The sequence below is a fragment of the Rosa rugosa genome, chromosome 6 (assembly GCF_958449725.1).
Source record: "Rosa rugosa chromosome 6, drRosRugo1.1, whole genome shotgun sequence".
In the NCBI taxonomy this organism is placed as follows: domain Eukaryota; kingdom Viridiplantae; phylum Streptophyta; class Magnoliopsida; order Rosales; family Rosaceae; genus Rosa; species Rosa rugosa.
In genome coordinates, this window is record NC_084825.1 from 34,644,398 (window position 1) to 34,670,499 (window position 26,102).

The 26,102-nt window shown below is 36.4% G+C and overlaps 2 protein-coding genes across 2 annotated transcripts; both read left to right on the plus strand.

The window, feature by feature from the left end:
• Positions 1–184: 184 nt before the first annotated feature.
• On the plus strand, positions 185–2,510 carry LOC133713724 (uncharacterized). The gene is made up of 2 exons (XM_062139760.1): positions 185–319; positions 662–2,510. The coding sequence occupies exon 2, from the start codon at positions 667–669 to the stop codon at positions 1,984–1,986; it is 1,320 nt and encodes a 439-aa protein (XP_061995744.1). The 5' UTR covers positions 185–319; positions 662–666; the 3' UTR covers positions 1,987–2,510.
• Positions 2,511–13,230: 10,720 nt separating this feature from the next.
• On the plus strand, positions 13,231–14,846 carry LOC133716642 (uncharacterized). Its single transcript, XM_062143325.1, has 4 exons — positions 13,231–13,494; positions 13,995–14,099; positions 14,206–14,744; positions 14,831–14,846. The coding sequence occupies exons 2-4, from the start codon at positions 14,034–14,036 to the stop codon at positions 14,844–14,846; spliced, it is 621 nt and encodes a 206-aa protein (XP_061999309.1). The 5' UTR covers positions 13,231–13,494; positions 13,995–14,033.
• The last annotated feature ends 11,256 nt before the right edge of the window (positions 14,847–26,102 follow it).

The following is a 26,102-nucleotide window of genomic DNA, read 5'->3' on the forward strand; positions in this document are numbered from 1 at the left end:
GTGTTGTTTTTATTTGTTTTACATTAAAATTGATGAGACTCAGCTCCTTGTTTCCCTTACTTTAATTGCCTCTTTTTCTCCAAAAAAAAAAAAAAATTTATATTTGCCTCTTGGATCCTTGGTCTTATACTGACCTTCATTTTAATTGGATCAAACAATTAAGGACTCAGAATTAGAGAGGATAGGATTTTAAGAAACTACTGGACGCCATCTTTTATGAAGCAACTGTGGAAGATCTCCAGCGAATCAAGGGGAAGTGAAATAAGTGAATAGGTGCCATTCAGCGACTTATTCTCCATCCCTGTGAATGAATTCTTTGGTATTGCCCAGATTTCAATTTCATTCCTCTTCTCTAAGCTTAATAGTTGGTATTAAGATTAAGATTGGGGATGACTTGCTATTATGTCGTTGATTTTTCTTGTTATTGGCCTTTTGTGTTGCTATTCATCAAAAATTCTTTCACTTTTAGACATAAGATGGAGTAGTCCTGTTTCCCTGATCATTCACTATGATTTATACTTGTTTGTGGTGATACCAATCCCCTCCCTCCCTACAGGCTCTTGTATTATGATTCTTCATTACGAAAAAAAAAAAATTGAATGATGAGTGTATTTTGTGAAGCTTCAATTAATGATGAATACATTTTCCATCTTTGTTGCAGTTTCAATGGATAAAACATGGGTTAAGCTACATAGGAAAAGCTCCGAGTATAAGGTCGGACTTCAAAATTTCATCCTAAACTCCCTCATTGTGGCTTCACACGAGGGGAAGATTAAGTGCCCTTGTCAATTATGTGCTAATCGTTCTTGGCGGAGCCCTGGTTTGGTGTACAAACACAAGCAAGCTGAGAAAATGTCTCCAGACTATGAAGATGGATTGTGGGATGAACATGGTGAAGCTTTACCCAATCCTGTATTCTTGGATGACATCGAAGAAGAAATCGAGGACCGACCTGAGTTCAATGTAGACATCAATGATATGTTGACAGATGCATTTGCAAATAATAGTCCACCTAGTTCACCGTACATTGGAGATGATGGTGCAAGCATGGACACTGCACCTCCAGAAGTACAAAGATTTTACAACTTAATAAATGAGGCTAATGTCGATTTGTATCCCGGTTCAACAAAGATGAAAAAATTGGAGTATCTGGTGCGCTTGTATCAAATCAAGTGTTTGGGAGGAATCTCTGACAAGGCTCTTTCACTGCTATTGAAACTGACCAAGTCAATACTTCCAGATGGTGAGACACTACCAGACAGCTTCTACAAAGCCAAAAGGTTAATCTGTGATTTAGGATTAAGTTATGAAAAAATTGATGCTTGCCCCAATGATTGCATGATTTATTGGAAAGATACTGCCAATCTTGATAAGTGTCATACTTGTGGTACAGGTAGGTACTTGTATGAGACCATTGAAGATGGTTTAACAACAAGAAAAATTTCTGCAAAGGTTTTGAGATATTTTCCTGTGACACCGCGTCTTCAGCGTCTATTTATGTCAAGATGTACCTCCAGTCACATGACATGGCATGCAACTGATCGACCCAAAGATGAAAGAATGAGGCATCCTGCTAATTCACCTACTTGGAAAGAATTGGACCGATTGTATCCCTCATTTGCACAAGAGATGCGTAATGTCAGGTTAGGCTTGGCAAGTGTTGGTTTTAATCCTTTTGGTAATATGAGTTCAGCTCACAGTATTTGGCCCGTAGTTTTAACAGTTTACAATCTCCCCTCATGGCTTTGTATGAAGCAACCATACATGCTTTTATCACTTGTGATTCCAGGTCCCAAAGCTCCAGGGAATGACATTGATGTGTTCTTGGCTCCCTTGATTGATGAATTAAAGTCCTTGTGGGATGTTGGAGCTGCTACATATGATGTGATTTCAAAACAGAGTTTCACTATGAGGGCGGCACTATTATGGACTATAAACGATTTTCCGGCATATGCTAATCTATCTGGGGGGGAGTACCAAGGGTAAGAAGGTTTGTCCTCATTGTGGTGATTACACCGATTGTTTAAGGTTATACCATGGGAAAAAGTTCTGCTACATGGGACATCGTCGATTTCTTCCAATCAACCATCGGTTCCGCAGCCAAAAACGAGCTTTTAATGGAAAACAGGAACATAGACCCCATCCTACACCAATGACGGGTTTGGAGTGTCTCTTTCAATTGTCTACACTACAGTGTTTGGAAAAGCTACTGCTAAACCTCCTCGGAGGCGTAAAGGGGATCCAAAACCATACAGCGGACCTTGGAAAAAGAAGAGCATTTTTTTCCAGTTGCCATATTGGAAAAACTTACTCATTCGACACAACTTAGATGTGATGCATATTGAGAAAAACATATGTGATTCCTGTTCTTGGAACTTTGTTAGGAATTGATGGCAAGAACAAGGATAGTATGAACGCACGTGCTGACTTGGAACGAGTGAATATATGGCCAAAGCTGCATCTTGAACGGCGAGGTGGAAAAACATTTTGCCCTCCAGCTATATTTACTGTTACACCCCATATTCGATTTAACCTCTTTTACTGTGTGTATGTGAATTACGGTACGTTTTACCGTTCGCAGTTATCATTTTACAGTTTAAGGGGGGTTAGAATATGACTTTTTGTTCGGGTCAAAATCTGAGAAAATTTTCTTCACGAAAGTTGTAGAGGATGTTAAACCGAGCGCGTGCATATGTGGTTCGTAAAAATCAGAGTTCGCATGCGAAAGTTATACGCGAAAATGTGAAAGTTACTGTTCATGGTAAAATTTTTATATATATATGGAAAATTACCGAGGTAGGTTTCCATTTCCGGAAACTCACCCCAGCTCTCTCTCTTCCCCGCGCTCTCCCCCTTCCTCTTCGGGCAGCAGCTTCCTCGCTGCAATTCGACGCCGTCCGGCCGTCCCCCGGCGTGTTCCAAGCCACCACAAACTCGCCTCCTTCCCACCTTCACGCTGGTGCCCTTGATTTTCAACGATTTGGCCGGAAAAGCTCAAATCGACGTGAAGTTCCTTCCGGGTCCGATTTCGATCCTTCCGGCGATTCCATCGTTTCCGACCACCTCCGACCGCCAAAAGTGGACAGCAGGGACTCCTCGAGCTGGTGAACGTTTTCCCCAACCCCTCTTGCTGCAATTTCCAGTGTAGAGGTCGAATCGAAGTGGGGATCCGAAACCCATTTCTGGGTTTTCTTCACGGGCTTAATCCGGACGTTTAAAGGTAAAATTGAGAGAAGTTGTAGTTGAGAATGTTGTTGGGTCTGTGGTTTTGCAGCTACTGTTGATTTCTGGTGGCCATCGGAGGTGGTGGCCGCCGGCGCGTGAGCCCCACGCGCCGCCACTGTGGGTGGCGCATGGAGGTGTGTAGGGCAGTGTTTTAATTCCAGTTTTTAGGCCATTAAATTCTATAAATGTTGTAGAGCTTGTATGTGAAGTTTGGTGATTTTTGGAGAAGCTTGGAATTAATTATGAATTTTTGAAGTCAGGGTTTCGATTATCGAATTACAAGAATCCGACCGTCAGATATCTCTCGGTTCTGCCTTGGAACCTTTAAATTAACGAATTGGTATTAGTGGTATAATTTGGGTTGAATACGAGAAGAAGTGGAGATGTAATTATAAGGAATTGATCTTAGGAATCATATTAATTTGTTGAATAGTTATTCAAGGAATATAATTGTGTACAGGGTGACGTACCGAGTGATTGCTCGACGAAGGAACTCGTATGCGTGATCACCTGAATAGTACTGTGAGTGGACTTTTATTTTTAAAGAATGATGCATGCATTTATTTTTCCCGAAATAATAATTTATTTATCATTTTATTATCGAGCATAATATTTTGCCTTGGATTATAATTTTGGCATTGTTTTTCCATATGAATTTTAGATACGAATCTATTATGCTCAGATTTGGATTTTATGATTTGTTTTCGGAATATGATTAAATTTTCAGAGATTAATTATAATTTGTTTTCAATTATGATTCGGGAATGGATTTTGAGCCTTTGATAAGTATCTCCGATATATGGCTTTTATTTGAAATCATGATTTAAGTGATTTTCGACGAATTACTTTCCGAGGTGATTTCCGGAATTTATTAATATATTTTATTCGTCGATATTGAGATTTTTTGGAATATTTTTCGAAAATGAGATTTTCGATTGAATTATTTTATCGATCATTTCTCGCCTAATGGTTTATGAATTCTAGAATATTTTGGCGTGCGTCATTGGAGTATATATTTTCTTGAGATTTTCCGAGTATGGATGGGATTCATACTCGTGTTTTGTTGCGAGGTTGGGGAAGCCTTACTGATTTACTGGTTTTCGATTGTTTTTCCTCACCATACTCGGGTCATTCGATTAGGTCTCCTCCTCACTTACTTTGTGTTTGTGAGTGGCAGTTGAGGTAGCTTATTCTCCTCCTCACTTACTTTGTGTTTGTGAGTGGCAGTCGAGGTGATTTATTCTCCTCCTCACGTGAGTGGTAGTCAAGGTTATTAGTTCTCCTCCTCACACAATCTATGTGTGAATGGCAGTCGAGGGTAGGTAGAGCCTGAGGGGCTCCTTTACCAGTATGGTGAAATCTCTTCCCCATATCCTTTTATTTGTTACTTGACTAGCGGGGCTAGTCCAATTCTCTTAGCCAGCGGGGATTGATATGTTTTCATGAGACTCCGAGTTTTAAAGACATACGTTTTATAAACGTTGCATGCATCGAAGTTTTATGAATTTAAATTCGTGGGGAAGTAATACAACTTGCTTTATTTAAATTATTTATTTAGTCGTTTATTTTTGTCCACTCACTCTAACGTGTTTTTCAATTACTTTCCCCTGGGCCCTTCGGTTTCAAATGCCCAGTTTGCAGGCTAAATTAGTTGAGGTCGGGCGTACATTGGAGTTGAGGCATAGTCAACAGCATGGCTTCAACATTTTTATTTGATTTAGGTTTTCCTTGATTACCCTTGCTGTTAGAATTGCTCTGATTACCTAAGGAAATTAATGTTATTTAAGTTGTGATTTGTGTTATGTGATTTCTGGTTGATGTTGATTTGGGGAGCAGGGCGGCTCCAGGAGAATAAGGATGGGGGATTTAGAAGTGTAAATATGCTTTCTACAGGTTTTGGGTAGTCCATTTTAGGGGAAGTTCCGCCAAATTTTTGGTAGAATTTCTTCTAAGGTGGGCCCCGCAGGGCCACTTCGGATTTTGGGGTGAAATCCGGGGCGGGTCCTGTCAGTTGGTATCAGAGCATTAGGTTGTCAGATTCTGTAGACTTGTTTCTATCCTGTCACCTTATATGCTTGATGTTACACAGTACCTCCCGAGTGATGGCCCGACTGTAGCGGTTCCCCATCGTTTACTCTTCGGTGCTGATGTACTCATTAAGTGTGTAAGGTACATGTCTAGATGGTGTTCCTTTAGGTGCTATGCCTCTTGTACGCCGACCTCTTAAGGTTTTCGTTGCGTAGCGGATTGTTCGCATGTTTTGCACATTTCCCTGCTGGTGGTAGAGTAAGACTACTCTACGATTTCGAGTTGTGCTACGAGGTATGATTCGAGGAAATGTGGTGGATATTTCTTCCTTGGTGCCAGTAAGTTTGTTGGAGCAGGGTTTAAGGTGCGAGAATAGAGTTCGATTTCGAGTTTGAGTGACTTAGACGAGCAACTATAGCTTTGGGGCTGTCTCCGAATACTTAGAATCAGAATTGTTGTTTGAAGTGGGATTAATAGTAATAGTGGTTCTGAATTTGAAGTGGTTCTGACTTTGAACCGAGTTTCAAGGGATGTGTCCCGTAGACGTGGTTGGTGTTGCGAGCATCATTTTAGAACGATACATTGCAATTCACAAAGAAAAACCAGATTGGTAATTTTTTCTCTATTTGGACACCTTGGTCTGTTGACCTGACCATTGCTTATGGACATAGTTTTGTTCAAGTAAGGGAATTGATTTTGGCTCTTTGAGTTATGATTTGGCCATTATAAGTTTTGGGTCATAGTGAGTAGAGAGATGGACATAAGTGAATTTTGAGGTCGTTTTGTGTTTTAAGTTTAAGTAGGCGGGATATTTAAGTTTTGCAATGGAGAGGATTAGAACCAACTTTTTGTAAATGGTATTGCTCGAGAGTGTGTGCCGTTGGTTATTGATTTTAGGTGATTGGTTCAACACAATTTCGGGGATTGACGGTTGTGACATTGTTGGGTGAAATTGTTGAACTTGGGATTAAGTTCTTCCAAGACCTTTGTGTATGGTGCTGTTGGAATTAAGTTCATTTTTTCGACACTTAGGTGTAAACAATTCTTCAAGCGAGTCATTTTCACAATTGACACCACGCATAGTCCTCGTTCTTTGCCAACTAGAGAAAATATTTCCACCTTCTTTCTTTGACATTATGGTCCATTTGCCAGTCCACTTAGCATATGAAGCTGCAATCGCTGGCCCTGTTCACTTTCGAACGATGTGGCCTGTAGAGAGGTATGTAACTTATGGTTGTTTTCATGGAATAAAATAGTTAAGTAGCATTCTATTTCCTTCCCCCCCCCCCCCCCCCCCCCCCTTTTTTTTTTCAAACACTTTCTTCTTTCTGTTCAACTCTAGCATTAAGATTCATCATCGTCATGGCTTTAGTAATCAACAAATAGCCTGCTCCATATTATGCAAAACGAGTAGCCTACTAATTTATATCAGTTTTGTTTGTAAAATCTATTTTTGATACACAACCTGATGCTATAGATATGACGGTGTTTAGTTATGTTAGTATATATTGCTTTAATCTTGATAACTTATATAAGTTGTTTGTATTATTCCTCACACTTAATCAGGAACTTGGGAACACTTAAGAGGTATGTACGTAACAAAAGTCGACCTGAGGGTTCAATTGCTGAAGGGTACATTGCTGATGAGGCCGTGTCGTTTTGTTCCATGTACTTGGAAGATTCAGTTACACGCCGGACCAATGTTGGACGAAATGCTGATTGGGAACATCGAGATGTGTCTGGTGGTTATTCAATTTTTCTTAATATTGGTCATGCTATTGGAGGTTCGGGTAAAGAAGTGCATATGGATTATAATGAGTGGCTTCGCTTACATAGATATGTTCTACTTAATTGTCCGGAGGTCAAACCATTCGTAGAGTAAGTTGCTTACTATAATGGAAAATTATTCCAATAAGCTGTGAAGATTTATGCTCATTAGTTATTAATATGCTTGTGTTCTTGAATATTAGTGGACACATCGAAGAGGGAAGGAGAAGAAAGGGTCGAAAGAGGATGTGGGAAGCTGACCAAGAATCTTATAGAACTTTTCCAGACTGGTTTGCAAAACAAGTAAGAAAGCTACACACATTATTTACACAAGTATAAAGTTGAATTTGTCTCATAATGTACATCTATTGGCTTACACACTTAGGTGGAGGCTATGCAAATGGATGGGGCAACAGTTGTCCACCCAGATATGGTTGCTTTGGCGAAGGGTCCAGTCAATTGGTGTATTAAGCACAAGAATTTTGTGATTAATGGTTATAGATTTCGAATTAATAGGATTGATAAGAAAAAGAAAAATCAAAACAGTGGTGTGTTTATCCGTGCAGCAAGAAATAGTTATGCAAGTAGGCAAGATAGAAATCCAATAGATGGAGAGCTCGACTATTACGGGGTGCTAAAAGATATCATTGAGCTTAATTATGAGGAGGTAGGCAAGATCGTCTTGTTTGAATGTGATTGGTGCAATAGTGAGGGCAATTCTACAGGTTTGCAGATAGATGAATATGGTTTTATATCAGTAAACTTTAAAAAGCTCATATCAGATGGAGACACTCTCATACTTGCCTCACAAGCTGAACAAGTATTTTATGTCCAAGATCCCATTGATACCGATTGGCACGTAGCAACAAAGACGAAGCCTCGTGATCTATACAACCTTGTGCTTTCTGTCCATGATGATCCATGTAATGCACAAAACATAGATGACGCATCTATGGATTTCGATGAGGATAATGTCAGGAATGATGTTGATGGATTCACAGTTAATCAGGCATTACCTCCCCAACCCCACCTCCTTTTTCATGATAGTGAGGATAACGAGTATGATGGTGATGATACAGAGGAAGATTGATGAAACTTTTGTCATGATAAATTGCTTTTGCTGTCATAAATTGGAAGAACTTTGGGAGCTTTTGTCACCAGCCGATTACTACTGTATTGTTCTGACTTGACTTTTATATGTTTCATTTTCTGCATTTATTACTGTCCCATGTTATCAGTATATGCCTTTTGTCAATCTCATCTTCTTAGTTCATTTCATTAAAATTTTTTTTTTGGTCAACAGTTTTCATTCAGCATTTCTGTTTCTATGTTTGTGAAGATTCCATTTTAACATCATTAATTATTTTTAACTTTTAACATGTCAAATGTTTGAATTAGGAATGATGCTTAGATATGAATACTGAAAACAGGGTATAATTATGTTAATTGTTATCTGGTTTATTTGCACCTGAATGTTTACATTACTTGTAGTGATTAGGATTTACATAATAAGACTTCCTTTTGTTTTCCAGACATGTTTTGCGAGAAATGATTACACATTCCCAATGATATTTTGGTTCAAGATGCAACAAATCTGCTTCAGCATTTATTCACAACTCATAATGTCCTCAGTTTATTTTTAACCATGACATACATGTCTGTGTTATATAGGGTCCTTTAAGTTTTAACTTTTGTTGCGACTAGCATGCTTGGCTGCAATTCTCTTCTGGGAACGATTATTTGTGGCAAGTGAAGCCACACATTAATTTCCTTGTTGATTTTATGAGGATTTCGCGATGACCATAGATTCTGATATCTTGGAATATCAGGATTAAGGTAAAGTTCCCTGTCCTCTGTATCTAGTCTTGCTAGCTGCTTCAATTCCATTTTTAGAGTCTTTTAAATCACAATTGATCTCTTGCACGTCCTTTGATTTTGCAAGGGTGAGACCATTGAACTGCCTTTAGGAAACTGAAGTATTTGTGAGAAAAACATATTGAGCCTTACATATATACTGAGCCTATGATAAACATATGAGGCATGGGACAAATATAAAGTTAGCAGCAGTAACATGTCAGTAGAGATTGAAATGGATTCAACGAAAGTATGCCAAATTGGAAACATGCAAGAGTTAAAGGACCTAATACACAACATAAAAAGTAGACATAAAGAAGGATTAATCACATACCACTAACACAAGCGAACATGCAGACATACTTGGGAATTTATATGAAAAGAAATATTTAACTACATGCATCATCTTCCTCGTCACCGGTTGCATCATATTTGGTTTCCTTGTTCGGTTTAGGGGAAGTCACACCAGGTTGTGGCCGTCTATAAATTCCTCTATTCTCAGCTATGACGTTGTGAACGGGGCCAACCTCCTCAAGTACAGTATCAGGAATGTCTGAAAATAAATGGGACTCACCTTTTTCCGAATGACTTGATTGAGCAGTAGGTACTGGAGTCCTGCTATGCAGCTTATAAGGAGATAAATTTGAGGGTACACTCACGCTAGGTCCGTGCCATGAACCATCAGCTTTGAAGAGGAGAGGATACATAATTTGCAGCATTTCGTTGCGTATACCACCAGGACTATTCCGTCGAGGAGCAACATTAGATGGAGGAAAGAGTAGCATTAACAATATTAGTTGATGAAAGAGCAATATCAGATGATGAAGGAGCACCATGAGATAAAGAAAGAGCAAGATTTTTTGAAGAAGCATCTCCAACTTCATTAGAATTGGTCTCGCTCAGTTCCTCCGAATTGACAGAGAGCATTCTCTTACAGTTTTGAGAACCTTTTTTGGGGAGCATTGGGATGGACAGAAGAAGCTTTCTACAAATTAGGTGGAAAGGAAACTACTCGGACAATATGGATATGTTGGTACAAACCCTGTTATATATAACACAAATATGTCTCACAAGATAAATCTTCCATAGATTCGGGTAATGTCTTGAAATGTTAAAGTAAGATATCCAAGAATGAGATTCTTTGAAGCAATGTCAATCACAATATTGTTGTATAATAAACCTACACACTAACCAATACCATTCGTGGCACTACTTTAGTACATATATTCTCTGAAGGAAGTGTGGGACTCTGGGTATCTGTGGCTTGGGAGATAATAGTATATTGGGACAAACACCAAAAGTTAAAAAACTAGATGTTTCTTATTAGATGATAGGAATAGTTTTTTTTTTTTTTTTTTGAGAATGGATGATAGGAATACTTATATTATGTCAAACACGTACTAATGCCAATAAAAGGAAAAATCTTCTAAAAAGATAGATTGGGAAACTCCCAATCAATAAAATATATTTAGAAAGAGCCAAAACATATTTTAACGAGCGGGATTGAATCCCGCCATAATGCAATCAGGGATTAAATGTTTGAGTTAATATCAGATCTGGTGCAGAACTAGACCTGTAAATGGATCGGATTTGAATCGGATCGACCTAAATCCAAATCCGTTTACTTAAAAAAAAATTTGATCCAAACCCGCTCCGTTAACTCGGCGGATCGTTGATAGCTCGATCTAAATCCGTATCCACCGGGTTAACGGATACCCGATCCGCTAATCCGACCCGTTTATAATTTCAAATATTTTAAAATTTTAAATAGTAATATTAAATTTATATCATTATACCTCATAAGATATTAATAAAATATTAAAACAACATGAAAACTATCACCAAAAGTAGAATTACGTTATCAAAATTCTTAATGCTTCTTTGAATCTTGGATGGTGAACTGTCCCTTAGATTTCTGCAAAAAAAATGTATTAGAAATTCTTCATATTTTATATTTTATATTTTTTTAAAATAATATTTTATTGTTACAAAAACGGACCGGATCATTAACGGATCGGATCGACCTAAATCCGTATTTGATCCGTTAAATAAACGGGTTAACGGATTCGGATCATTAACGGATCAACGGATCAAAATTTTCGATCCAAACCCGTCCAATAGCCACGGATCTGGAGAGGGTCCGGATCAAAATCCGGTCCATTTACAGGTCTATGCAGAACCCAAGAATGGAGAGTGAATATATTTGGAACATGATAAGAAAAAAAAAAAAAAAAAACCTATAGGGTTATAGCTTTCCAAAACTCAAAAGTAGAATGATATCCAAGAAGACAAGCACAACAAATCATGAAGAAACTGCAGTAGTGGTAAGCAATTATATGATTCTATCTTCTGAAAAGTAGATCCTTTATTGTCAACACTGCAGTACTTGGTTTTATCTTCTAAAAATACAGTAATGGTAAATCATTGTCCGGTCTATATTCTGAAAAGTAGATCCCTTATTGTGAACACTGCAGTTCTTAGTTATCTTCTAAAAATACAGTAATGGTAAATCATTGTCCGGTCTATATTCTGAAAAGTAGATTCCTTATTGACTTATTGTGAACACTGCAGAACTTGGTTATCAATTGCTTTATCCAAGATCCCATTAAAGGTTAATTCAAATCTCTGTGAACACTAACTTATATTGAATCAAAGTTTGTTCTATCTAACTACATAAGGGATCTTCCCAGGGCTAATCAATTGTATTATTCTTTGTTAGTAAGCTATAAGGGAAAAGTAATTGGTCAATCTATAAGGACTCAGTGTTGTATACCGGTTGGTTCTTGGATTGTGATTAGAGGAAGCTGGTCTGAAAGTATAATAATGTATTGTTGGCTTATTTTGTTGCTTTGTGGCAGATGAGTAATCCAACCAAAATAAAGAAACATCTTTGACTTCAAATCCTGAATAAGAATCAGAGTTTCGTTTTCAATAAGGAATGATGAACAATAGTTATTTGAATGTGATTACATTCCCAGTGTGTTTTCTAGTTTTTGTAGTTATATATATATATATATATATATTTTTTTTTTTTTTTCAATTGGTTTATGAGAAGTCTAATTATAGAACTAGCAGTAGTTACTAAGAACGAAAGTAGTATTGCAGAACAAATTAGCTAGATGATCTGCTAATTGCTGTATAATATAAGCACAACTAATGTGATAGGATCTCTCAAAATGCAAATGTGATATTCATAGGTGTCATCACTTATGGAGTTCAAATACGGAGCCTCTAAGCAATGACAAAGAGACTGCTCAATCTATGCTTGACATGCAACAAACTAACAGAAGGAATGAGTTTCATAATATGCTTCAGATTGTGAATGAGTTTACGGATGACTCGAACTCTGAAGCTGAAGAGGATGACAGCTTTAATTTACGTGGAGCAAATAGGCCAAATTGGGCAAAAGGAGGAAATGTGGAATACTTGAAGTTCAATGATGAAGGGCAAGCTGTGGAGCCAGAAGCAACTGTTGCAAGATGGCAACGATACCTTGGCATGAAGGCCACAGATCATAGGTTGTTTCAGCTCAATGTCTTTGATTGGCGTGAATTCCGTAAAGGAAAGAAACTAGATGAGGCATGGGATGCAATCAGGGTAATCATACTTGCGTACTTAAGTGTTAGTTTATAATATTAACTATGACATTCTGATTAGTTTAAAGTTTAATCATTTATAACTTCATAATTTAATAACATTTTTTGTATATGTGTAATATTAGAGAACTCTTGATTGGTCGGACCCGAAACTCAAAGGAAGAGTGGGAGGATAAGGTTTGTGGTGGAGAGGAAGTTGAATGATCGTTGGAAGACATTTAAGGCGAAACTTCGGAAAGTATGGTATACCCCAAATGTTGGCACTGAAGAGCATTTTAAATGCAAAGATGGGAGGGTAAGCAAAACGCAATGGATTGCACTAGTTAACCATTGGGAAGATGAAAAGGAACAGGTATGTCTATGGGATGCTTAATGTTTTGATATGGTTGTGTGATATTTGTCCCCAAACATGAACTTTACTGCTATAACTGTGCAGTAGTAGCAAGGACTGAATATATCTATGTTTAATGAAATCTGCAAAAGTATGGGTAGTTTATAATCTACCTTATTGTAATATATTGAACCTTGATGCAGTGGTGTTCTATTGTGAACAAGAAGAGTTGGGCAAAGCGTAGGATGATGCACACAACTGGCACAAAGACATTTGCAGAGATCAGGAACAAATATGTAGGTCGTTATCATGTTATTGCATAGCCATACATATTGAATTAATCTGCAAAGTGTTACATATAAGAGTCATTGGAGCTGCCATATATGAACTTAGTCACTCTAGCAGCAAAAGAGAACGTATTAAATTACGAGTATCTACTGTGAGAGAATGTACTAGTTGTGAGAGAATGTAAGTAGCAGGTCTTAATCTGTGGCAATGCAAAAGTATACATATATGGTGAAAATTTGAAAATAGCATGATATATAGTACCAAAACTTTGTATTACAAACGTATGATGTATGAAAGGAAATTTTGGAGGGATGCTGAGACGAATGCACACGTACTAAGAAGTTTAGCACTTGTACTACCAGTAGGAGGGCTTGGTTCAGTAAAAATTGGGGTTCTTATTTAAAGGTATTGTCCAGCTAACTAGCCTCAATGACCGAATAACGTTTGCTTATTTTGATCTTGAAATTTAATTGGTTTGTGATAAACTGGTTTATCTTATTTCACTTCTCAGGATATTGTTTGTATTGCCTCAAGCAGATTGTTATTGGTAATCATGTTATGAAGGACCTCTTTTATTCCAAGTTGTTTGGTTTCATAATTAATACTGATTACCATTTGTCTTATGTAATTGCTTGATTTTCAATTTTCACTTGCCTTGATCATGAAGTATCATACCGTACATTCTTTTAGCAATGTTCTGCTCTTAAAACATGCAATACCTTAATCACCATTTGCATACGAGCTAACTATTACTTGTTGCAACTTTCTTTTTTAGTGTTTCCAATGAAATATGAAGGGCTGTTGCAGGGTGTTATTTACTTGTCCTTCATGGTTCAACATTAATGGTCATATTGTTTTTTTATGTTTGTTTTTCTTAATTAGATTCTTGGTTCAAATGTATGTAGAAAAAAGAAAATGGAGGTGTAAACCCAGACCGCTGCACAATGTTTGAGCTTACCCATGTCCACGACTCCGAAAAACCTCATGAACCAAATTCTAAACAAGCTATTGTAAGCATCAAATATGTCTTCTTCAGATATTATTTTCAAGTTCTTAAGTGTACTCAACATTGATATTGTACTTACTATGATAAGTTGTACCAATTGTTTGATATAGGCTTTAATGAAGGACAAGATTAACAAGATGAAGACTAAAAAGAGGGCATCCCAACTTCCAGAGGTTCTTAATGATTTTGAAATCAATGAAGTATATGCGTCTGTGCTTGGAAAAGAGACACGTGGAGGGGTGCGAGGATTTGGCATTGGAGTCAGACCAGAACAAGTTCCTGGTGTACTAGTGCAGAAAAAAGGTGTTCGTTTAGAGGTACAAGCACTTAGAGAACAACATGAGGCCAAGATTGAAATGATTCATAAGGAGAGCCAAGAAAAGGAAGATAAGCTTAGGGAGGAAATGAACAAACAAACTGTGGCCACAAAAGATAAATTCAAAAATATGGAGATTGCAATGAAAAAACAGGAAGCTCTTATGATGGTATTACTTGGGGCATATGAGTCAAGTGATATGCTTGCTGCAGCTTTAAGAACGAAGGGTGGTTCTCTCCAACCATTGATGAGCCACAGTCAATCTTCATATGAGCAGAACTTGGACGATGTTTACATACCACAGTGCTCTGAAGAATTTGATAAGAGCACAAAGTGTGACATTTTAAATATGTATTTTCCCTCATTTTGCTAAGTTATTCTCTTAAAATTAATAATTATAACATAGTTTATGTTTTTAGGTACTTCAAGGACTGAAATGGAGAAAACAAGCAAAAAAGAGCATAAATGAGAGTAAATTAAGGACAAGTCATTTTAGAAACTTTCCTCTTTCATTTTAGGAAATATTTCCTATTTTGTTTTAGGAAACTTTCTTCATTTGAACTTTTCTATTTCTGATTTTTATATTTTAATGAGAGTCCATCCCATTAGAAACTCTTGAGTGATTAAATCAAGAAAAATTGAAGGATTAATGAGGAAGAATTCGAGGAGATAAAATGGATTGTTTTTAATCAATATTTATTCCTAATTATCTGATTTCTTATTGATTATAAACTCTAATTAAATTCTGATTTTTCTTGATTGTAGGAGTTCATTATGTGCAAAATTGGAAGAAGAAATCAGTGCAATTCAAAGGAGAGGAATAAGGGATGTATCTGGTCACTATTCAAGGAATATACAATGAGTCATTAAGGGGAAAAGATATCAGAAAAATCAAGACTCTATCAGGAGAAAAATCAAGCAAATTTGGAGGAGAAATCACCTCAAGATGATTGGCCATGATTGCATCACAAGAGATGAGAATTCCACTATAAATAGCAGCCATTCTCTACTCCAAAATCATCACTTCTACACACAAAATTCAGTTCATTAGCCTAGCTCTCTTCTCTCCAAAACCCTCTCCAAATATTCAGAAAAAGCCTCTCAGCGTGAAGAGCTTTAGGACTTCTCCAAGGCTGTTCGTGTTCTTGAAGGCCAAGCCCTGTGTTCTCTTGACGTTCTCCAAGCTTCCTTGAAGATCAAAAAGTGTAATCCATGGCCCTTATTTCTGTTTTCGTACTCTTTAGTATTGAATTTCAGATTTCGTTTATGAACTTTGTCATTGGAGTTGGATTTTTGTTGAGAACGAGTTTATGTTAGTAATTTTCAGATTCATTTCTTTATGTTCTTGAGTTGTTTATGATATCTCTCCAATCTGATTTCGTGCCATCTTTTATATCTTTAAGCATATGATTTTGGTTGAATAATGATGTTAATCTGCAGGTTAATAAAGCCAAATTTGTGTTTTAATTCACATAATCGTTTTAGGGCATAAATTGAAGTGGTAAAGGCTATGTACAATGGTCGAGATTATATGCTACATGTTTGTGCGTTTGTAACTTCTTATGAATGCATACATGTTTGAATTCAGAATTCTAATTGCACTTAATGATTCATATTTAATGTTGACGGATGCTCTTCAGTATTAACGTGATGTTTTATATGAAATATTTTAAGTTACGGACTTTTCCTAACTTAGGAGATTCAAAAGAAGAATTAAAGTGGTACTCGATCTCTTCAGACTTGTACTTCGAATTCATTTCTGATATTTAGTGTTGGCACGATTTTAGGTTGTTTAGATTGAAATAATTCATTGCATGTTGATATGGTTTGGAAATTCTGATTTGAGTGTGAAGAAGTCGATCACATGTATATATTTATCTTTTTCTTTTATTTCGTAGGAACTTAGAAACCAAAAGTTGAATCCCCCCTTTTTATTGTGTAAATTTGTAGATAAATACTTGTTAATACTTGTTTTATTAATTACTAATTAAAATTGACCTTTTTGTTTAGGTGTACCCTACAATCCCCGGACTGAACGATCCCTGCTTATCCTATACTGACAACTACATTTTGCAGGGTTAAATTGTGAGGCTATTTTAGCCGCATCAATTTTTGGCGCCGTTGCCGGGGATTGTTAAAATTTCTAACGCTTAAAGTGTCATTAATTTTGTTGTTTATATAGAATGCATGCTAAAATTTTGTATTGCACTTGTGGAATGGTGATAAATTGCGATTTATGCTAGGCCAAGCTATAATTGTGATTTAATTTAAGTTTTATGAGTGTTACCAAATTAAGCATGTGATTTATAATTGTTGTGCAATTTGGAGAGGTTTTTTTTTAAGCATGTTGTAAATTGTATGTGTTTCACTTAGATTATGCATGTTGTAAATTGTATTTGTTTCACTTAGATTAAGCATGTTGTAAATTGTATGTGTTTCACTTAGATTAATTTACTTAGGTTGTTTTAAATTTCGTTGAATACTTAATTGTTTTAAGAGATTCAAAAAAAAAAAAAAAAAAAAAAAAATTGTTGTGACACAAGGAGAAGAGTCCAGGCTGAAGGACTATAAATATTAAGCGCTGCATGGGAGGCAACCCATTTCAACCGAAGCTGTGGAGGAGCCATTAACGAGAGTTTGACATTTCTATCCCTTCACTTGTTTAGGTTGAATTGTACTTGTGTCTTTTATTTTCGTTTTTGCTCCTTTGTTTTCGTATTTATTTTCATAAATTCCATCCCAATATGCTTAATTGTTCCATTGCATGCTTATGATTGATTACATTGAGGACAATGCAATATTTAAGTGTGGGGGAAGGGATTTATACTTTTGTCTTGAGTCATATATATATTGAAAATACAAAAAATTGAAAAATGTCAAAAATTAAAAAAATTTCGTTGCTTTTATTGAGTCAAAATGATTTTTGGGTGAAATACTTTCTTCATCGTAGGCGCATCTGATGGGATGTGATGTCTAAGGTCTAGTTCGGATCCGAGAAGTGCTGACAAAGGGTCTCGTCCCCTGTCAATCAAGTGAGCTGAGCTCCGCCAAAATCGGTCCCCTCTTCACCTGGTCATGTTCCAAAGGAGTTACCGAAAGGAGAAAGGAAATAACCCTAGTCCAAAACCTTTTTGGTTAGTCTGAGTCTTTTGTTTTAACTTTGAGTCTTAGGATGCCCTTAACTGTCTAGGATGATTCAATATCTCTGAAATTATGGCTAAAAGAGGATCACAATATTGAGATGATGTTAAATGATATTCTTTGGTTAATTGAGATATATGAAAAGCATATGCATGAGTAGTGGATATGGATTTCGTGACCTTGGTACAGAATATGAGCATGTTAAGATGAGTTTTTGATTCATAAAAGCCCATGTGAGATATTTGAGCCTATGTCCCTTTTTCTTGGAGTGATAAATGAAAAAAATATTCTTATTTTCTTGGCGATGTTTTGATGATCTCATTATTCTTCATTTGATTGATTGCCTGCCATAGATTAAGTTTGATGGACTAGAGAATGCTAGAATTCACTCTTGTGCTTGTTGAAACTTTTATCAATACATGTCCCTGATTCTGGAAAGGATAGAGGCACCATAGGAATCACCACCATAGCCAAATTAACTTGTGTCCATATTTGTGCCCGTCGTGGGACCCCCCTAGCTAAACCCCTTTGAGCTTACATTAAGCCTTTTCTTTTATCACCCTTAAAATCCTTAACCCTTAACCTTAGTATAGTTACAATCTTACCCTTTGTTCTAAAAACTTAGTAGAGCTATCTTTGGAGACTTACTGCATGGATTTGGTGGCAAAGATGAAGATTTAGAAGAGGTGAAAGTTCAAGTGTGGGGGTAGACTTGTCCATAAGAAAAAAAAATGTGAAAGCCATGAAAAAGAAAATGAAAAAGAAAGAAAAAATGTGCACGGCTAGGAAAAAATATGCATATGGATTTTAGTCCCCCATACTTGGTGAGCTTGGAGATTGTTTTGAATTGAAGGCCCCGCTACAGAAAAATTTGGTCTTTGTCCAGTTCACTAGAGTTCAAAGGAAGTTTGTGCCCAACATGAAGACATTAGGCCTTTTATTTTGCCTCTATGGGCATGACGTTTGCCTTGGTGGATTTCTAGAAGTCTCTACATCAACATGAGCTCTACTAGGTTTTTAGGATACTTTGACATTCCTTAACCTTTGTTTCTTAAAACCTTGAACTTTAGCCCCATTTCAACCCTTTAAAGTCCTTTTTGATCCTTAAGATGGGACAGCCTTTGATCTGTGGAGATGAGTTATAAGAGTTGAACCTATGGCTTGGGTCCATCCGTGCAAGTAGTTGATATCTTTCATGAGATCTTGAAAAAAAAAAAAAATATTATATTCACAAAGTGCTTTTCATTTCTTATATATGTGAGCTATTTGATTGCCTCAAAATATTTTCTCTCACATATAATTGAGTGATTATAAGCTTTTAAGCATTGCCATAAATCTGAGAGAAGAAATAGTGGATATACCTTGTGAGGATATGAATCATACTTGTCTGAAACATGCTGAGCTCCACCCATCACCATTGTTACAACCAAGTCCTACTTATTCATATGTGGATTATATGCTTCAATTAACTCTCGAATATCTAAAGATTGATTCTCGATTTAGTGCTAATTTTGATGCCATGAGAGTAAGGATTTATGAGACAAATTTTAAGGGCAATATAGTCTTTGTGTGTCATTTGTGTAGAGTTTGGTTGTGAATTGTTTATTTTGGTAGTCTTTCGTTTTGATTTTGCTAAGGGACTAGCAAAACCTAAGTGTGGGGGAATTTGATAAGAGCACAAAGTGTGACATTTTAAATATGTATTTTCCCTCATTTTGCTAAGTTATTCTCTTAAAATTAATAATTATAACATAGTTTATGTTTTTAGGTACTTCAAGGACTGAAATGGAGAAAACAAGCAAAAAAGAGCATAAATGAGAGTAAATTAAGGACAAGTCATTTTAGAAACTTTCCTCTTTCATTTTAGGAAATATTTCCTATTTTGTTTTAGGAAACTTTCTTCATTTGAACTTTTCTATTTCTGATTTTTATATTTTAATGAGAGTCCATCCCATTAGAAACTCTTGAGTGATTAAATCAAGAAAAATTGAAGGATTAATGAGGAAGAATTCGAGGAGATAAAATGGATTGTTTTTAATCAATATTTATTCCTAATTATCTGATTTCTTATTGATTATAAACTCTAATTAAATTCTGATTTTTCTTGATTGTAGGAGTTCATTATGTGCAAAATTGGAAGAAGAAATCAGTGCAATTCAAAGGAGAGGAATAAGGGATGTATCTGGTCACTATTCAAGGAATATACAATGAGTCATTAAGGGGAAAAGATATCAGAAAAATCAAGACTCTATCAGGAGAAAAATCAAGCAAATTTGGAGGAGAAATCACCTCAAGATGATTGGCCATGATTGCATCACAAGAGATGAGAATTCCACTATAAATAGCAGCCATTCTCTACTCCAAAATCATCACTTCTACACACAAAATTCAGTTCATTAGCCTAGCTCTCTTCTCTCCAAAACCCTCTCCAAATATTCAGAAAAAGCCTCTCAGCGTGAAGAGCTTTAGGACTTCTCCAAGGCTGTTCGTGTTCTTGAAGGCCAAGCCCTGTGTTCTCTTGACGTTCTCCAAGCTTCCTTGAAGATCAAAAAGTGTAATCCATGGCCCTTATTTCTGTTTTCGTACTCTTTAGTATTGAATTTCAGATTTCGTTTATGAACTTTGTCATTGGAGTTGGATTTTTGTTGAGAACGAGTTTATGTTAGTAATTTTCAGATTCATTTCTTTATGTTCTTGAGTTGTTTATGATATCTCTCCAATCTGATTTCGTGCCATCTTTTATATCTTTAAGCATATGATTTTGGTTGAATAATGATGTTAATCTGCAGGTTAATAAAGCCAAATTTGTGTTTTAATTCACATAATCGTTTTAGGGCATAAATTGAAGTGGTAAAGGCTATGTACAATGGTCGAGATTATATGCTACATGTTTGTGCGTTTGTAACTTCTTATGAATGCATACATGTTTGAATTCAGAATTCTAATTGCACTTAATGATTCATATTTAATGTTGACGGATGCTCTTCAGTATTAACGTGATGTTTTATATGAAATATTTTAAGTTACGGACTTTTCCTAACTTAGGAGATTCAAAAGAAGAATTAAAGTGGTACTCGATCTCTTCAGACTTGTACTTCGAATTCATTTCTGATATTTAGTGTTGGCACGATTTTAGGTTGTTTAGATTGAAATAATTCATTGCATGTTGATATGGTTTGGAAATTCTGATTTGAGTGTGAAGAAGTCGATCACATGTATATATTTATCTTTTTCTTTTATTTCGTAGGAACTTAGAAACCAAAAGTTGAATCCCCCCTTTTTATTGTGTAAATTTGTAGATAAATACTTGTTAATACTTGTTTTATTAATTACTAATTAAAATTGACCTTTTTGTTTAGGTGTACCCTACAATCCCCGGACTGAACGATCCCTGCTTATCCTATACTGACAACTACATTTTGCAGGGTTAAATTGTGAGGCTATTTTAGCCGCATCAGAATTGCAGCAGCAAGTTACCACAAATTGAGGCACAGTACTTCAAGCTTCACCTTTTGGTTAGTAACAATTGTGCTTAAGGTCTTTGTGCTTTTGTTGTTTTGGACTTAATCTATGATCTCTCTAGTATATTGGTGGTAGCTACCTGATCATGGATTAGTGCACAGAGGCTCTTAAGTTTAGCTTCATGGTTTCAATTTAGGTTTTGGATGTATATTTGTGAAGTCTAATTTAGTTTGTGTATAGTAGTACTGTTCAACTACTATTTGGACTCTGGTAGTTTGTGTAATACCTGGGGTGGTTAATGTAATATAAAAGTATTAAATGAAGGATGTGGTACGTTTTTATTATTAAATTTTTTTTTTATGTATTTTGAATGAAAGTCACGGACCAATTTGGTTTTGTGTTCAGAATGGAAAAGCTTTACAACAAATTCGGAATTAACCAACAAAAAAAGAAAATTAAATATATATATATATATATATTTACGGGACCCACCAGATGGTGTAATTAAATTAAAAAAGAAGCAATTATCTTTAAATTGATAGACACACACTTTCGTGGGTTAATCTTACATGGCCCACCTTTATTATAAACTGATTACAGCTCACGGATTGATAAAAACGTGACTGATGTAAACAAAGCAACTGGGCTACAGAGCACTGACCCAAGAATATGTGGCTGTTGTGTGGCAATGGGTCATAGACACGGACATATGTGGCCTTTGGCCCAAATTTGTCACCCTTTGTGTGTGTGGCTGTTGCCTATAATTGTAGTGGTGCCCATGTATTTTATCACGGAGAAACCTTAATGTAACCCTAGCTAGACCCCAAACACTATTTGCTTGTAACTCTCTATCCTAGTGTAGGATGGTTGGCTAGCTGTCATGAAACTTTCAAAATATTGGGTGGCTTGGCTAGCTACTGAAACTCTACACGGTGTTCGATCAATAAAGTTTAAGGTGCTACCACTCTCAGCTCCCCGCATTCCAGCTATGGCGGCCAGTAATACTCTCCCTCGTAAGCAGGGACGTAGCTACAACAAAGGCTGTATGGGCTACAGCCCAACCCTTATTTAGTCCAAAATACCTTCAAGTAGGAATAGATATGTAATAGCCCAGCAAAAAAAAAATTTGCTTGGAGATGGTGTAGACGATGTGCAAGTACTTTCCATGTAGCTTTTTTCTTTTTCCCCTTCATTTTGGCTCCTCCCCTCTTCCCTTTTGGCTTAATGAAGTATTTAGTAGATCAATATAACTTTCATCAAATGGTTCAACTTCTGGGCACCATTCGTCCTTCTCATTTTCTGAGATATTTTACTACTTACAAATGCCTAGTGTTACTCGCCAATTATAGTCCCCCATGTTCTACCATTCTTTATTTCTTTCTTAATACTTTGTGTTTTCATTTTCTCAGTATCGTTTATATCAAATAGTGGTTCTTTTTATGCTTCTTAGTTTTTGGGTGTTTAGATGAATTTTTTATGGGTATGTTGTGTATATGGATTTGAGTGTTCTTGTTTTGTGGTACTTATATGCACTGATTTTGACTCCAAATTGGAGACATTGATATTATACAGGAGAGACATCAAAAAAAAAAAATTTGGGCTTCGCCCAAAAAATTTAGCCAGCCCCATTTTTGAATCCTAGCTACGTCCCTGCTCGTAAGCCACATGCAAATGGCCCCAAGGCGCCAATCCCATACGACGACCACTCGATCGGGCAAAGCGTTTTGCCCCAGAACTTTCATCACTCGATCTGTTCCTCACAGGTGTCGACTAATTGATCGATGAGAAGGAAATTGATCGGCGGTCAGATCCATGGAGACCCAACGCTAGATGGGTGCGAGAATTGGCTCGATTTCGTCCACCTAGGGCTCAGCTCAAGGCTGCTATCCACTGGATCTGGGAGTCAAAACCATAAGGTGGTGGGTTCCTAAACGACTTGATTGTAATGGCGATGCTGAAAGATCAGTCATGGCAAAGGAGGATCAGAATCTGTCCTGAGGGCAGTGTGACAAGCGAGGCAGTGGCCTTGAGGCAGGATATCAGCGACGTGAGTGCTCATCTCCGGTCTGTGGTCTCCAAGGCAAGAGCGGTTGCAGCGGGCGGTCAGAACACAGCGGGTCGTGGCTTGGTGGTCGGCGGTGACGAGCTACCCTCTCATGCAAGGGTGTCCACATCAATTCGGTGGCCCAAAGCAAGATGGAGGCCCAACTTGGTTTGGTACCCTAGCTTGTCTTGGACAGATCTGGTCTCGGGCTCTAGTGGGCTAACTAAGGCTGCAGATATTGGAAGTTGGAATTGGGCCCTTTCTAGGTTGTTTTTCGCTGCTGCAATGTGGGCTAACGTGGGGCCCACATATTTTGGGTTTCGGATTTGGGATCCCAGAGGATTATTTCAAATAACTACGCTTATGTGGTTTTTTAGCCTGCAGGTTATGATGTTTCTTTTACATCTTGATAATGGAAGCTTCTGGAGCACCGCAATTGAGCGCATTGGCAAAGGAAGTTTTCACACAAAAATGATCTCTTTGTAGGGTAATGTTATAGTTTGTTAGGCTCCTTGATTAAGTGAGTTTCGATGTCTTAAGTGAATGGTGCATGATTCTCGTTTCTGGGAAATTTGTAAGTGCCGTTCTGGCCTGTGATTATCAATGAAATCTTCATTTACTTTAAAAAAAAAAAAAACTATTTATTAAGCCAATAAGGCTTATGGTTGAATTTAAAACTCACAATTTACCCTTCCTTGATCATAGTTTAAAAATCTACAACTTATCAGAGGAAGGATAAATTGATAAATATGAAAGAAAACTAAAATTGAAAGAATTTTTTTTGGGAGTTGGCAGTTTAAATAAAAAAAATTATTCATAATTTTGTTTTTTAAGAGAACATCTTTTAAACTTAAATGACAAATTCATCCTTGCACAAGATGAAGTTTTTGTCAAAAATAACATTTGGACTAATATTGGTTAGTTTCGCAAACCACAAGGGTGAAACTAAATAATTTTAAACTATAAGATTAATTTTGAACATCAATTTAAACCACAATGACTATATATAATTTTTACCCTTTATTTAAAGAGGCAGGCAGCTCTTCTTCGTCTTCATGTGAGTCTGTGACTGCATATATACTTCCCCTTTTAAGCCATTTTTGCACACCACAAACCTTCTCAAGCTCATACTCCATAGCCAAACTAAAAAGTTCGAGGTTGGGCAAGTGCCTCGCCACCCCCCTCCCCCAAAAAAATGGCCCCTGGTTATATGATTAATATTGCTTACTTTTGATGATTAGTTATCTGTGATCATATTATTAATTACTAATGTCTTTCTACTCTATCAATATGTGATTGATTTTAATTATTTTTCTTTTGTCGTTCTCACTGTATTTGAGCGTTTTCCATTTCTATCATCAAATACTGCTTCACTCTAATCTTACCCACCTTAAAAAGAGTTCCTAGATCCACCACGGATTAAGAATTTGATCATTTTCACTGTATAAAAAAAATGGCATGAAAAACATGGGCACTGCTTTTAGCCAACAAGACCCGTCTACTTCCGAACAGATAAGATCAACATTGAGTGGTGTTGAGGAAAATTATAAAAGAATCATCAATCATGCATGATTTGGGTCTGCATGATTGTGAATTTGTGATGTAACTAAAACTTTAGACGTTCAATCGTAAATAATTAGTCGATGCCAGCCGGACCAATAGTACGGAGTCGCCAATAGTATAGAAACAACATAGCTACACGTCAATTAAACTTTTGTTCACCTCCGTCACGTAGCTGACATCATCACCCATCAAGCATGATTAAATCCACTAATGAAGACATTATTTTTTCTTTTTCGCCTTTATTTCTTTACACATTTGTTTACACATTTTCGATCATTAAATAATTATATATTTAGTTAAATTTTTGTAGACACAATTCTTACATAAAAATTTAAGAAATTAACAGTTGCAATCGTTGAGTTAGGTCGCATAAAAGTGAAAAATAGTATATATAAATCCTCATATTTTAAATTTGAGGGATATTTTTTTTTTAAAATTTTAGTGGAGTCAGAGAGAATAACTATTACTGGTTGTTTACCATTCAAGCTCATATATACAATTAAACCTTACAATTTTAGACACACACATAATGGCTCTGTATATATATAGACACACACATATTTATGTTGACAGAGTGGTGATCATGAACTATGTAACTTGGTGAACCAGCTTCAGGAATCCCTCAACATAACAGTGATTACTTAGAAAATCTGAAATGTGAAGAAGGATATAAAGTCATTTGTAACTTGCTAGATTCGATGGAGGAGGAGACTGCACTAGAGATTTATGCATTCACTAGCTAGACTAGAATTCTTGACCAAGTTGATTTTGGATGGGGAAGGCTATTTCAGATTGGAGTCGTGGGAAAAGTTGGACATGCAGTTAGAAATCTAACAATATTCGTTGAAACAGACTGCAATCAAGAAATTGAAGCATGGGTGACTTTGGATGAAAAGCAAATGTCGATGCTAGTTTATCATTTACATCTCCAAAACCCTAATTTTCAAGCACGACGCTTCATTTGGTGATGATTAATTAATTAACAAATAAGTTCACTAGTAAAATATTTTGAATATGTAGTGAAGAAGGTTAAGTAATTATTTAAAGTAACTTATATTACGGGGAGGTAAGAAGAGTATTTTTTTTTTCTCTATTTGTCTTTATTTGTGTTTTCATATGAGTTGACAAAGTCTCATAACAATTAAAAAAAATAGAGGTTCAAATATTAAATTTGGAAGTGTTGTAAAAAATATGGGACGGAATTTCTGTAAAATAAAAACACAAAATAATATGATAAATCATGTCCTAAACTATGAAAGCAATCTTGCTTTGTTCGCTAATCTTCCTGGTTTAGGGATTGGGAACCAAAAATCAAAGTTTAAGAAACTCAAGGAAAATTAAAATGAAGAGTACATCAGTGAATATAAATATCCACAAGGAGGAAACACTCCAATCGGTTCAAAGTGAAGAAATTTATAAAATTCCGGAGGGGAGGATTCCGGGAGTGGGTGATGCCATTAGGGGGGGTGAGAGAATCAAAG

Bases quoted from the DNA above. Each gene is read 5' to 3' on its own strand.
- LOC133713724 (XM_062139760.1), top strand. From the start codon at position 667: ATGGATAAAACATGGGTTAAGCTACATAGGAAAAGCTCCGAGTATAAG.
- LOC133716642 (XM_062143325.1), top strand. From the start codon at position 14,034: ATGTTTGAGCTTACCCATGTCCACGACTCCGAAAAACCTCATGAACCA. The intron at 14,100-14,205 runs GTAAGCATCAAA...TGTTTGATATAG, and splicing joins CAAATTCTAAACAAGCTATT to GCTTTAATGAAGGACAAGAT.